The sequence below is a fragment of the Rattus rattus genome, chromosome 2, assembly GCF_011064425.1.
Source record: "Rattus rattus isolate New Zealand chromosome 2, Rrattus_CSIRO_v1, whole genome shotgun sequence".
Lineage (NCBI taxonomy): Eukaryota > Metazoa > Chordata > Mammalia > Rodentia > Muridae > Rattus > Rattus rattus.
This window is the reverse complement of record NC_046155.1, coordinates 143530290-143543366: the sequence shown is the minus strand read 5'-3', so window position 1 is coordinate 143543366 and position 13077 is coordinate 143530290. Positions and strand designations below refer to the sequence as shown.

Genomic DNA, 13077 nt, shown 5'->3' with positions numbered 1-13077 from the left:
TCCAGGGAATAAGCCACTACCCAAAGACTATACATGGACTGACCCTGGGCTCCAACCTCATAGGTAGCAATGAATAGCCTAGTAAGAGCACCAGTGGAAGGGGAAGCCCTTAGTCCTGCCCAGAATGAACCCCCAGTGAACGTGATTGTTCGGGGGAGGGTGGTAATGGGGGGAAAATGGGGAGGGGAACACCCATATAGAAGCAGAGGGGTTAGGGGGGATGTTGGCCCAGAAACCAGGAAAGGGAATCACAATCTAAATGTAAATAAGAAATACCCAAGTTAATAAAGATGAAAAAAAAGAATGAATCAATTTGGGTTCTTCTACATTCTGATCTCCAGTTGAACCAGCACCATTTGTTGAAAATGCTATCTCTTTTCCATTGGATGGTTTTAGCTCCTTTGTCAAAGATCAAGTGACCATAGGTGTGTGGGTTCATTTCTGGGTCTTCAATTCTATTCCACTGATCTACCTGCCTGTCTCTGTACCAATACCATACAATTTTTATCACTATTGCTCTGCAAACTGCTTGAGGTCAGGGATGGTGACTTGAGGTTCTTGTAATACAGATCTTTCACTTGCTTGGTTAGAGTTACACCAAGGTATTTTATGTTATTTGGGACTATTGTAAAGGGTGTCATTTCCCTAATTTCTATCTCAGCCTGTTTATCCTTTGAGTAGAGGAAGGCTATTAATTTGTTTGAGTTAATTTTATACCCAGATACTTTGCTTAAGTTGTTTATCAGGGTTAGTAGTTCTCTGGTGGAATTTTGGGATCACTTAAGTATATTATCATATCATATGAAAATAGTGATATTTTGACTGCTTCCTTTCCAATTTGTATCCCTTTGACCTCCTTTGCTGTCTGACTGCTCTGTTTCGGACTTCGAGTATTATATTGAATAAGTAGGGAGACAGTGCGCAGCTTTGTCTAGTCCGTTTTTAGTGGGATTGCTTCAAGTTTCTCTGCATTTAGTTTAATGTTAGCTACTGGCTTCTGTATATTGCTTTTACTATGCTTAGGTATGGGCCTTGAATTCCTGATCTATCCAGGTCTTTTAACATGAAGGGGTTTTGAATTTTGTCAAATGGTTTCTCAGCACGTAATGAAATGATCGTGTGGTTTTTTCCTTTGAGTTTGTTTATATAGTGGATTGTGTTGATGAATTTCCATATATTGAACAATCTCTGCATCCCTGGGATGAAGACTATTTGATCATGATGGATGATCCTTTTGATGTGTTCTTGGATTCAGGTTGCCAAAATTTTATTGAGTATTTTTGCATCAATATTCATAAGGTAAATTGGTTTGAAGTTCTCTTTCTTTGTTGGGTCTTTGTGTGGTTTTGATATAAGAGTAATTGCAGCTTCATAGAAGGAATTTGGTAGTGCTCAGTATGTTTCTATTTTGTGGAATAGGTTGGACAGTATTGGTATGAGGTCTTCCATGAAGGTCTGATAGAATTCTATACTAAACCCATCTGGTCTTGGGCTCTTTTTGGGTGGGAGACCTTTAATGACTGCTTCTATTTTGTTAGGAGTTATGGGGTTGTTTAGATGCTTTATTTGTTCCTGATTTAACTTTGGTACTTGGTATCTGTTAGAAAATTGTCCATTTTCCTCCAGATTTTCCAGTTTTGTTGAATATAGGCTTTTTGTACTAGGATCTGATGATTTTTTTAATTTTTCAGATTCTGTTGTTATATCTTCCTTTTCATTTCTGATTTTGTTAATTTGGATACACTCTGTGACCCCTGGTTAGTCTGGCTAAGGGTTTATCTATCTTGTTGATTTCTCAAAGAATCAGCTCCTACTTTTGTTGATTCTTTGTATAATCCTTTTCATTTCTACTTGGTTGTTTTCAGCTCTGAGTTTGATTATTTCCTGCCTTCTACTCGTCTTGGGTGTATTTGCTTCCTTTTCTTCTAGAGCTTTTAGGTGTTCTGTCAAGCTGCTAATGTATGATCTTTTCAGTTTCATTTTGAAGGCACTCACAGCTTTGAGTTTTCCTCTTAGCACTGCTTTCATTGTGTCCCATAAGGTTGGGTATATTGTGCCTTCATTTTCATTAAATTCTAAAAAGTCTTTAATTTATCTCTTTATTTCTCCCTTGACCAAGTTATCATTGAGTAGAGCGTTGTTCAACATGCATGTATTTGCAGGTTTTCTGTTGTTTTTGTTGTTATTTAAGACCAGCCTTAGTCAGTGGTGATCTGACAGGAGGCATGGGATTATTTGTATCTTTCTTGATCTGTTGAGGCCTGTTGTGTGACTGATTATATGGTCAGTTTTGGAGAAGGTACCACGAGGTTATGAGAAGAGCATATATCTTTTCTTTTGAGGATGAAATGTTCTGTAAATATCTGTTAAGTCCATTTGGTTCATAACTTCTGTTAGTTTCTCAAATCTCTGTTTAATTTCTGTTTCCATGATCTGTCCATTTATAAGAGTGGGATGTTGAAATCTACTACTCTGATTGTTTGAGGTGCTATGTGAGCTTTGAGCTGCATTAAGATTTCTTTTATGAATGTAGTGTCCTTGCGTTTGGAGCATAGATATTTAGGATTGAGAGTTTATCTTGGTAGATTTCTCCTTTGATGAATATGAAGCATCCTTCCTTATCTTTCTTGATGACTTTTGGTTGAAAGTCAATTTTATTCACTATTTGAATAGGTACTCCATCTTGTTTCTTCAGACTATTTGTTTGGAAAATTGTTTTCCAGCCTTTTGTTCTGAGATAGTGTCCAGCTTTGTCATTGAGGTGTGTGTTTCCTGTATGCAGCAAAATGTTGGGCCTTCTTTATGTATCCAGTCTGTTAGTCTATGTCTTTTTATTGGGGAATTGAATCAATTGATATTAAGATATATTGAAGATTAGTGATTGTTGCTTCCTGTTATTTTTGTTGTTTGATGTGGAATTGTTCTTGCATCTTTCTTCTTTTGGTTTCTTTGCAAGGAGATTATTTTCTTGCTTTACTAGGGTGTAATTTCCCTCCTTGTATTGGAGTTTTTCATCTATTATTCTTTGTAAGGCTGGATTTGTAGAACAATATTGTATAAACTTGGTTTTGTCTTGGAGTATCTTGGTTTCTCCCTCTATGTTAATTGAGAGTTTGCTGGATATAGTAGCCTGGGCTGGCATTTGTGTTCTCTTAGGGTCTCTATGACATCTGTCCAGGATCTTCTGCCTTTCATAGTCTCTGGTGAGAAGTCTGGTGTAATTCTAGTGGTCTGGATTCACATGTCAGTAGACCTTTTTCCCTTACTGTTTTTAATATTCTTTCTTTGTACATTTGGTGTTTTGACTATTATATGATGGGAGGAATTTCTTTTCTGGTCCAATCTATTTGGAGTTCTGTATGCTTCTTGTATGTTTATTGGCATCTCTTTCTTTAGTTTAGGGAAGTTTTCTTCCTCAATTTTGTTGAAGATATTTACTGGCCTTTTAAGTTGGGAGTCTTCACTCTCATCTATACCTATTATCCTTAGGTTTGACCTTTTCATTATATACCAGATTTCCTGGATGTTTTGGACTAGGAGCCTTTTGTACTTTACATTGTCTTTAATGGCTGTGTTGATGTTTTCTATGGTATTTTCTGCCTGGAGATTCTCTCTTCTATCTCTTCTATTCTGTTGGTGATGCTTGTATTATGACTCCTGGTCTCTTCCCTAGGTTTTCTATTTCCAGGGTTGTCTCCCTTTGTGCTTTCTTTATTGTTTCTATTTCCCTTTTTAATTCCAGGACAGTTTTGTTCAATTCTTTCTCCTGTTTGGTTGTGTTTTCCTGTAATTCTTTAAGGGACTTTTATGTTTCCTCTTTAAGGGCTTCTACTTGTTTACTTGTGTTGTCCTGTATTTCTTTAAGGAAGTTATTTATGTCCTTCTTAAAGTCCTCCATCATCATCATAAAATGTGATTTTAAATCTAAATCTGGCTTTTCCAGTGTGTTTGGATATCCAGTATTTGCTTTGGTGGGAGAACTGGGCTCTGATGATGCCAAGTAGTCTTGGTTTCTGTTGCTTAGATTCCAGTTCTTGGCTCTTGCCATCAGGTTTTCTCTCATATCTCTGGTGTTAGCTTATTTTGCTGTCTCTGACAGTGGCTTGAACCTCCTGTAGGCCTGTGTGTCAGCACTCCTGTAGACCTGTGTTCTTTTAGCCAGATCTGGGAACAGAGAACTCTGCTCTCATGTGTATAGGCACTCCTGATTACTGACTTTCAACTATCAGCATAGGCAGAAACTGGAATGGTCCTGTCCCTGACTGTTTCTAGGTCCCTGTACCCAGAGGGCACAGATGACATTAGGAGAATTCCTCCTGGTTCAGGAATGCAGGCAAAGAGTGGTTGTCTCCTCTAAGTTCTCAGGAGTGGCACTTGTGAGGGTCCAGCTTTCTCCCCATGGGATTTGGGTGCAAGAAGCTGTGTGACTGGTTCATTTCATTTCCAGGTGCAGGCAGAATCCATCAGGTTCCTGCCTCTGGCTGCTCCTCTATTCCTATGTCTAGAAGCACTATGCAGTATTCTCTTGGGCCAGGGATGTGGGCAGAAGTGGGCAGAAGTGGCGATCTGTCCTGCCATCTCAGGATTGTCTGAACTTCTGGGAGTTAAGCTCTCTCCCCCACGGAATTTGGGTGCAGGGAACTGTGGGATCGGTTCAATTCAACTTTTTTAATTAAACAAAAAAGAGATATGTAGGATGATGTCATTATGCAGGAAGGCGAGTCCAGGATAAGGGGAAGGCTATCATTGGATGAGAAGGAAGGGTAGGAGGAGAAAGTCTAGGAAGGAGGAGGAAGAGAAGAGGAAGATGGCTACAGAGGAGGAGGATGATTCCAATCCAGGTGGTCTAGATGGGTGCTTTCTATCTTTATTAATTAGCACTGAATTTATTGTGCTGATGTATTGTGGATTGAGTATTTAACATACAAATCTCATTGTTGGGTTACAGTTAGTTGAGTCTTGATATTACCAGGTAGCTGGAACCAGAATTCCCAGTCAGGGTTACTAGCAATGGGAGGGGAGAAGAGAGACTGCTGGGAATAGAAGATATCTAGACTAATGTGACACAGTGCTACATTGAAACGAGCTGCTGCTGAGATAAATTAATGTAACTTCTACATGGCCCTATGATGCCAGAACAAACACCAGGGAGCAACTGTCCAGTCTGAGAAAGTTTGGAGCAGTGATGTGAGGGACCAGGTCAAGTCTATTTTTTAATTTATACTGCAAAATTTCCCCAAACTGTTGCTGTTTTGTCCTATTCACAGCATTCTTTGCCTTACAAAAGCTTTGCAATTTTATGCAGTGCCATTTGTCGATTCTTGATCTTAGAGCATAGGCCATTGGTGTTCTGTTCAGGTAATTATCCCCATATGCCCCTGAGTTTAAGGCTCTTCCCCACTTTTTCTTCTATTAGTATGAGTGTATCTGGTTTTATGTGGAGGTCCTTGATCTACTTGAACTGGAGCTTTGTACAAGGTGATAACAATGGATTGTTTGCATTCTTGTACATGCTGACATCCAGTTGAACCAGCACCATTTGTTGAAAATGCTGTATTTTTCCACTGGATGGTCATTTCTGGGTCTTCAATTCTATTCCATTGATCTACATGATTGTCTTTGTACCAATACCATACATTTTTTATCACTATTGATCTGCACTACAGCTTGAGGTCAGGGACAGTGATTCCTCAAGAAATTCTTTTATTGTTCAGAATAATTTTCACTATCCTGGGTTTTATTTTTTGTTATTCCAAATGAGTGTGAAAATTGCTCTTTCTAACTTTATGAAGAATTGGGTTGGAATTTTGATGGGGGTTGCATTGAATCTATAGATTGCTTTCAGCAAGATGGCCATTTTTACTATGTAAATCCTACCAATGCATGATCATGAAAGGTCTTCTCATGCTCTGAGAGCTTCTTCAATTTCTTTCTTCAGACAATTGAAGTTCTTGTAATAGAGATCTTTCACTTGCTTGGTTAGACCCATACCAAGGTATTTTATATTACTTCTGACTATTTTGAAGTGTGTTGTTTCCCTATTTTCTTCCACAGCCTGTTTATCCTTTGAGTAAGTGGAAGGCTACTGATCTGTTTGAGTTAATTTCACATCCAGTCACTTTATTGAAGTTGTTTATCAGGCTTAGGAGTTCTCTGTTGGAACTTTTGGGGTCACTTAAATATATTATTATATTATCTACAAAAATTTTGACTTCTTCCTTTCCAAATTGTATCCCTTTGACCTCCTTTGTTGTCTAACTGGTCTGGCTAGGACTTCTAGTATTATACTGAATAGGTAGGGAGAGACTAGGCAGCCTTGTCTAGTCCCTGATTTTAGTGGTATTGCTTCAAGTTTCACAAACCACATGAAGCTCAAAATGCAGGAAAACCAAAGTTTGGTTGCTTCAGTCCTTCTTAGAAGGGGGAACAAAATACTCCCAGGAGGAAATATGGAGAAATATGGTGCAGCAAAGCCTAAAGGTAAGGCCATCCAGAGACTGCCACACCTGGTGATCGATCCTACATACACTCAGCAAATCCAGACACTATAGCTGATGCCAAAAAGTGCTTCCAGACAGGAGCCCATTATACCTGTATCCTGACAAATATAGAGGCGGATGCTCACAGAAACCATTGGACTGAGTGTGTAGACCCCAATTGAAGAATTAGATAAAGGACTGAAGGATCTGAAGAGGTTTGCAACTACATAGTTAGAACAACAATATCAACCAACCAGACACCACAGAGCTTCTAGGGACTAAACCACCAACCAAAGAGTACACATGGAATGATCCATGGCTCCAGCCTCACGTGTAGCCTTGTCTGGCATCAAAGAGAGAAGAGGTCCTTGGTCCTGGGAAGGTTTGATGCCCCAGTGTAGGAGAATGCACAGCATGGAAGTGGGAGTGGGTAGGTGGCAGAGCACCCTCATAGAAGCAAAGGGAGAAAGATGGGGTAGGGGGTTGCCAGAGGGGAAACCAGGAAATGGGATAACATTTGAAATGTAAATAAAGAAAATATCCAATAAAAGAAAAGAAAGAAAATGAAATCTCCAGAGTGTTTTGTGTCTCCTGGGCTTTTATTTCACTCTCATTTTTGGCTGTAAATGTATCTTTAATTTTCATATTTTCAGTATATAGAAGCAATGTATATTGATCTGGTCTTATACAAGTGTCTATAATGCCCCAGAGTTCTCATCATTTTGCGAAAACTAAACAGACTCTTGGTTTTATTTTCAAAGGTTGTAAGTACAAGTATGAAGAAGGAACTTGAGGCAGCAAAGACAAAACCTTCTCCAAGAGACTTGTTCCACACACCCATCCTACGTAAGCAGATATGTATCCTGTCCTTTATAAGGTAGGCTAACAATGTGCCTATTGAAATAGTGTAGAAACGAATTTTTTACTGACAGAGTTGAGGTAGAATATGACCATTTCTGCAGCTAGAAGTAGTCAAAGAGTTTTGAGTGTAGCCACACAGAGCTTACCATGCAGTTAGGAGTGTGTGCATCCAAACACCTTTCCAGGCTCATCACCATGGGTTGATGCTGAGAATGTCAATCACAGTGTACCCTTGGATGTTGTTACTCCACATTTGTCTGGTTCCACTTTAAAGAAGACAAAAATTCTAATACAATTTACATAAATACCTTCAACTCAAGAACATGTACAGATGGAAAGATGGGAGCTTCACACAGGTGACTTTACGGAAAGATCCATCACGTACACCAAAAATTCGCTAATACTTCCCAAAACTTCAGGAGTGATTATGTGCTCCCTCATCACCCAATAATTTTTTGTGGCTATAAAATTATACACTAGGCTGGAGAGATGGCTCAGTAGCGCAGAACACTGGCTACTCTTCCAGAAGTCTGAGTTCAATTCCCAGCAAACACATGGTGGCTCACAATCATCTATGATGGGATCCAATGCCCTCTCTGGGGAATCTCTATTCTGACTGCTATATTTGCACCTCAAGGTAAGGGGGTAAGCACAAAAAAATTATGTTCTTCCATTTCCTGAGCATTTATCATCCCTTGCCTACAATAAATCAGAGAGTGATAGTATACTCATATATTCAAATAAATAAATAATTATTTAAAAAGTAAAAATATCTAAAACGCAAAAATACCTTTGTACTGAATCTACTAGAACATGATTTCCTGTCCAATGATATTAAGACCTGTTGAACATTAATTCCAAACTTTGTGATATGCTTTTCTTCTTTTTTCTCTACAGACTTTTATTTATACTGTCAGCTGTGGGCGTGGCAATTCACCTCCAACACCTGAGTAATAATATTAAACTGCTGCAGATTCTCATTAGTGTAACATCCATACTATTCAGTGTTATTGGACATTTTGTACTTAATCATATCGGCCGTAGAATAACCCAGATGGTTATCATGTCCCTGAGGGGAATCTCTATTTTGACTGCTATATTTGCACTTCAAGGTAAGGGGGTAAGCACAAAAACATTATGTTCTTCCATTTCCTGAGCATTTATCATCTCTTGCCTACAATAAATCAGAGCACTAATCAAACAATGTCTGGTGACTATGGTGAAAATTTAGGGCACATGCTTTATTAAAGAGTTATATTCCCACTATAGATTGTTCATTTTTGGTCATTGCATTTTTTATTCTAGGCATATATGTTTTAGATCTAATAATTCTCCCCCAGATTACACAAAAAATATCTTTTTTTTTTTTTTTTTGGTTCTTTTTTTCGGAGCTGGGTACCAAACCCAGGGCCTTGTGCTTCCTAGGCAAGTGCTCTACCACTGAGTTAAATCCCCAACCCCCACAAAAAATATCTTAACAAGTGTATTTGCTATGCCAGTTGAGTTGTTAATCAAGAAAATAATTTTTAGTTGTGTTAGAATATAGGAGATGTACATAGAAGAACAAATAGACTGAAAATCAAAAATGTTGAGACTGAGTTTATTAAATTAAGTACATACATGTAATAAGCAGTGGTTCCCATGTGGTCAACTAGCTTTGCTAAAAGGCATGATTGTAATACTTTTTTTATACATTCATGATGACGGATTTTATAACCCTTGAATTATCCGTTCTCTCTCTCTCTCTCTCTCTCTCTCTCTCTCTCTCTCTCTCTCTGTGTGTGTGTGTGTGTGTGTGTGTGTGTGTGTGTGTGTGTTCTATTCCTGTAAAGAGGCAACATGATTAATGGAAAAGTTCATAAAAGAAAACACTTAAATGGAGGTTTGCTTAACATTTCAGTGATTTACTTAACTACCAACATAATATGGAGCATGATGTCAGGTAAACAAGAAACTGGTAAAGCAGTTAATATCTAAATCCTAATTCATAGGCCACAAGAGAGACTGGCCTGGGATAGAATTTTAACACCTCAAATTCTAACCTATGACATAATTCCTCCTTCACACCTACTTATTCTATTCTTTTCCAATAGTGGCACTGGTCCCAGTGACTAAGCATTCAAAACTATGAGTCTTTGAGGGACCATTCTTTTTTTTTTTTTTTTTTTTCCCCGGAGCTGGGGACCGAACCCAGGGGCCTTTGCGCTCGCTAGGCAAGCGCTCTACCGCTGAGCTAAATCCCCAACCCTTGAGGGACCATTCTTATTCAAACTGCCACTTCCAATCTCTGGGCCCCATAGGCATTTAAAAGTCTCAACACTTTTAAAAGTCCAAAGTTTAAGTCTCTTCTGAGACTCACGACAATCTCTTAAGTCTAATCTTTTGAATTCAAAATAAAAAAATAGCATCCAACATAGAATGGCATAGAATATTCATTACTATTAGAAAAGGGAAGAAATAGAACACAATGAGGAGACTCTGCCCCAAAGCAAATGGAAACCTTCAGGACAAACTCCAAACTCTACATTTCCATGTGTGATGTCAAATGCCCTTTTGATTCCAAACTCCTTTCATCCTTGATTGCTGTAACCCATTTCTATATCTTGGGTTAGTTTCACTCCTACTCTGCAGCTCCCCTTAGCATGTATGACTCTGGCCTTCAACATCTTGAGGTCTCAAATGAAATCCAGGGATTACTTTCACAGTTCAGACAATGCTTTCTTTTGGTCTCTATCAGGGAACCACCTGACACATACTTGTAATCAAATGATTTCCTCAGTCATGGAGGTATATTTCACCACCCCATTTTTATACCCTTGACTTTTAGTCCACATCCAATTGGCTAAACCTATCAAGTCTGGCTACTTGATGAGGATGGAACTTGGCTCCCTTATTCAATTATATTTGCACCAGCTTTCTTTTGGTTATGGTCTCCTTTATAACTTAAGACTTTCTTTAATTAATTTTAAAAGTTGGAAGCATTACTAGTTTGTTTCTTACCCTGATGTTATCACTCCATTTATTCCACTAAGCATTAGAATGTGCTTTAAATATTTTTTACCTCCTTAAGAACTGGGCTTAGCTCTATTATAGTGACTGGTACTCATTTTCTCCCCAAACTATGCCTTTTGCATTGTTTTTATTTCTCTGTTTTCTCCTTTTCATGTAGATCTATATAATAGTGACCACTAATAACCAGGTGACACAATCAATACTAGGCTCTGTCAGAGTTAATTAATCCTAAACTATTTAGTCGGAAGCTTATCTTTTTATGATGGGGGTAAAGAGCAACAGCATTCTTTCCTTCCAAATCTCAAGAATGTTTGCTAACCAGTTACTAGAAATTTTCCCCTTTGAAACCTGTTGAGCTGGGCCTCCACCATTCAAATAAGCCTTGTCACTGTCCTCTATTCTTCTACTACTATGGCCACCAAACTGCACTTAAATCATCCAACCATTATGGTCAAGCCTGTCACAATATAGTCAATCAAGTCCCTTGTGCCAGTATGTGTCTTAGTGACTTTTTATTGTTGTGAAGAAATATCATGACCAACCAAAGCAACTCTTATGAGAGAGCACATTTAATTGGGGGCTTGCTTGAAGTTGCAGAGGTTTAGTCCAATATCATCATGGTAGTAAGCACGATGGCAGGGGCAGGGAAGGAAGCAAGTGTGGTATAGAGAGGTAAGTAAGAGAGCTTCATCCTAACCCAAGGCTGAGAGATGCTGAACCTGGCATGGGCTTCTGACACCTAGATTCCCTACCAAAGCCACAACCTATAATCCTTATAATAATTCCAAAAAGTTCTACTACCTTTTAATATATGGCTTTATGGAGGGCATTCTTATTGAAACAACCACACCATTCAAAGCACATTCCAGTGTTTGAAGTACTCATGAGACTTTTAAAATGAAGTTGGAAAATAGTTCTAAGAAACTTTCTTTGAAAGGTAGCCACAGTCTGACATTGTCCTAGAAGGAATCCTTATTCTTTATTCCTGGGGAATATGCTACCTCAGCAGTATAGGCCTCCAGGTTTATAAGACACTCTTTTGTTTTATTCCATATTTACCATGGATTTCAATGACCTATAAAACTTTAATACCTTGAATTCTTTCATGACCCCCCCATTACATTCTCATATTCTGCATGAAGGACCACTGAGGCACTAGAGAGGAAAGATGAAAGTGAATTCCCCCTAGACTCACCACTCTCTGAAACATGAGGGAGTGAACACAATTGTCCAAAAACTTTGATTCTCCACAAACCATCATCAGTAAATTGGTCACTTTTCTCAACACACTAGCCATGGTATATTTCTTTTCTCCGTGCTGATTTTCCTCTCTGTATTTTACACACGCACACACACACACACACACACACACACATACACAAACACACAGACACAGACACACACACACACACACACACACACACACACACACCCCTCTGATGATGGGGATTTTGTTTGGGAATTGAGAACTACAAATTACTACAGCCAAGCTGAACTAATCACTGTCCTTGGTTCCCTTCTCTCTAGAAATGGAGACCCTGCGTTTTACCATGGCCATGATGGCAGAAGGACTTGCTGCTCTAAGTTATGCTGTTAGTTGTCTACATGCAAATGAACTACTTCCGACCACGTTAAGGTACAAGTTTCAAGTCAGTAACAGAATAGACTTCTTCACTCATTCTATATAGCTAAAGGAAGAAAAAGACTAGGTAGTCATCTAACCAATTAGTTGTAAAGAGAATGTTAATAATTATAGTACGGTGAACTTCACCTTGTTTTGAGAGATAATTCTATTGAAGCACTGCTTGCTAGAATCTCATGTAAATATATGGAACAACTAAAATCATAAGAAACAGCATACTCTGAACTTCTTTGTATTATATTTATTCAAGTCAATTTTAAAACAGGTATGAAATATATATATATATATAATATATATATATTAACTTGAGTATTTTTTATATACATTTAGAGTGTTATTCCCTTTCCCGGTTTCCAGGCAAACATCCACCTCCCCCCTCCCCTTCTTTATATGGGTTCCCTCCCCATCCTCCCCATTGTCGCCCTCCCCTGACAGTCTAGTTCACTGGGGTTCAGTCTTAGCAGGACCCAGGGCTTCCCCTTCCACTGGTGCTCTTACTAGGATATTCATTGCTACCTATGAGGTCAGGTCCATGTATAGACTTTGTAGTGGCTTAGTCCCTGGAAGCCTCTGGTTGCTTGGCATTGTGTACATATGGGGTCTCCAGCCCTTCAAGCTCTTCCAGTTCTTTCTCTGATTCCTTCAACGGGGGGTCCTATTCTCAATTCAGTGGTTTGCTGCGGCATTCGGCCTCTGTGTTTGCTGTATTCTGGCTGTGTCTCCTCGGGAGAGATTTACATCCCACTCTGTCTGCCTGCACTTCTTTGCTTCATCCATCTTGTCTAATTGGATGGCTGTATATGCATGGGCCACATGTGTGGCAGGCTCTGAATGGGTGTTCCTTCTGTCTCTGTTTTAATCTTTGCCTCTCTATTCCCTGCCAAGGGTATTCTTGTTCTCCTTTTAAAGAAGGAGTGAAGTATTCACGTTTTGATCATCCATCTTGAGTTTCATTTGTTCTAGGCATCTAGGGTAATTCAAGCATTTGGGCTAATAGCCACTTATCAATGAGTGCATACCATGTGTGTTTTTCTGTGATTGGGTTACCTCACTCAGGATGATAATTTCCAGTTCCGACCATTT

At 38.9% G+C, this 13077-nt stretch overlaps 1 protein-coding gene across 1 annotated transcript in view; it reads left to right on the top strand.

The window, feature by feature from the left end:
* Positions 1 to 13077, top strand: part of LOC116894309 (solute carrier family 22 member 27-like) — a gene marked incomplete at its 3' end in the record, with an annotated part of 54849 nt that overhangs the window by 34163 nt on the left and 7609 nt on the right. The window contains exons 6-8 of the mRNA XM_032896005.1: positions 7241 to 7356; positions 8238 to 8452; positions 11880 to 11994. Coding sequence (XP_032751896.1) covers positions 7241 to 7356; positions 8238 to 8452; positions 11880 to 11994 — 446 coding nt within the window. The remainder of the gene's footprint in view (positions 1 to 7240; positions 7357 to 8237; positions 8453 to 11879; positions 11995 to 13077) is intronic.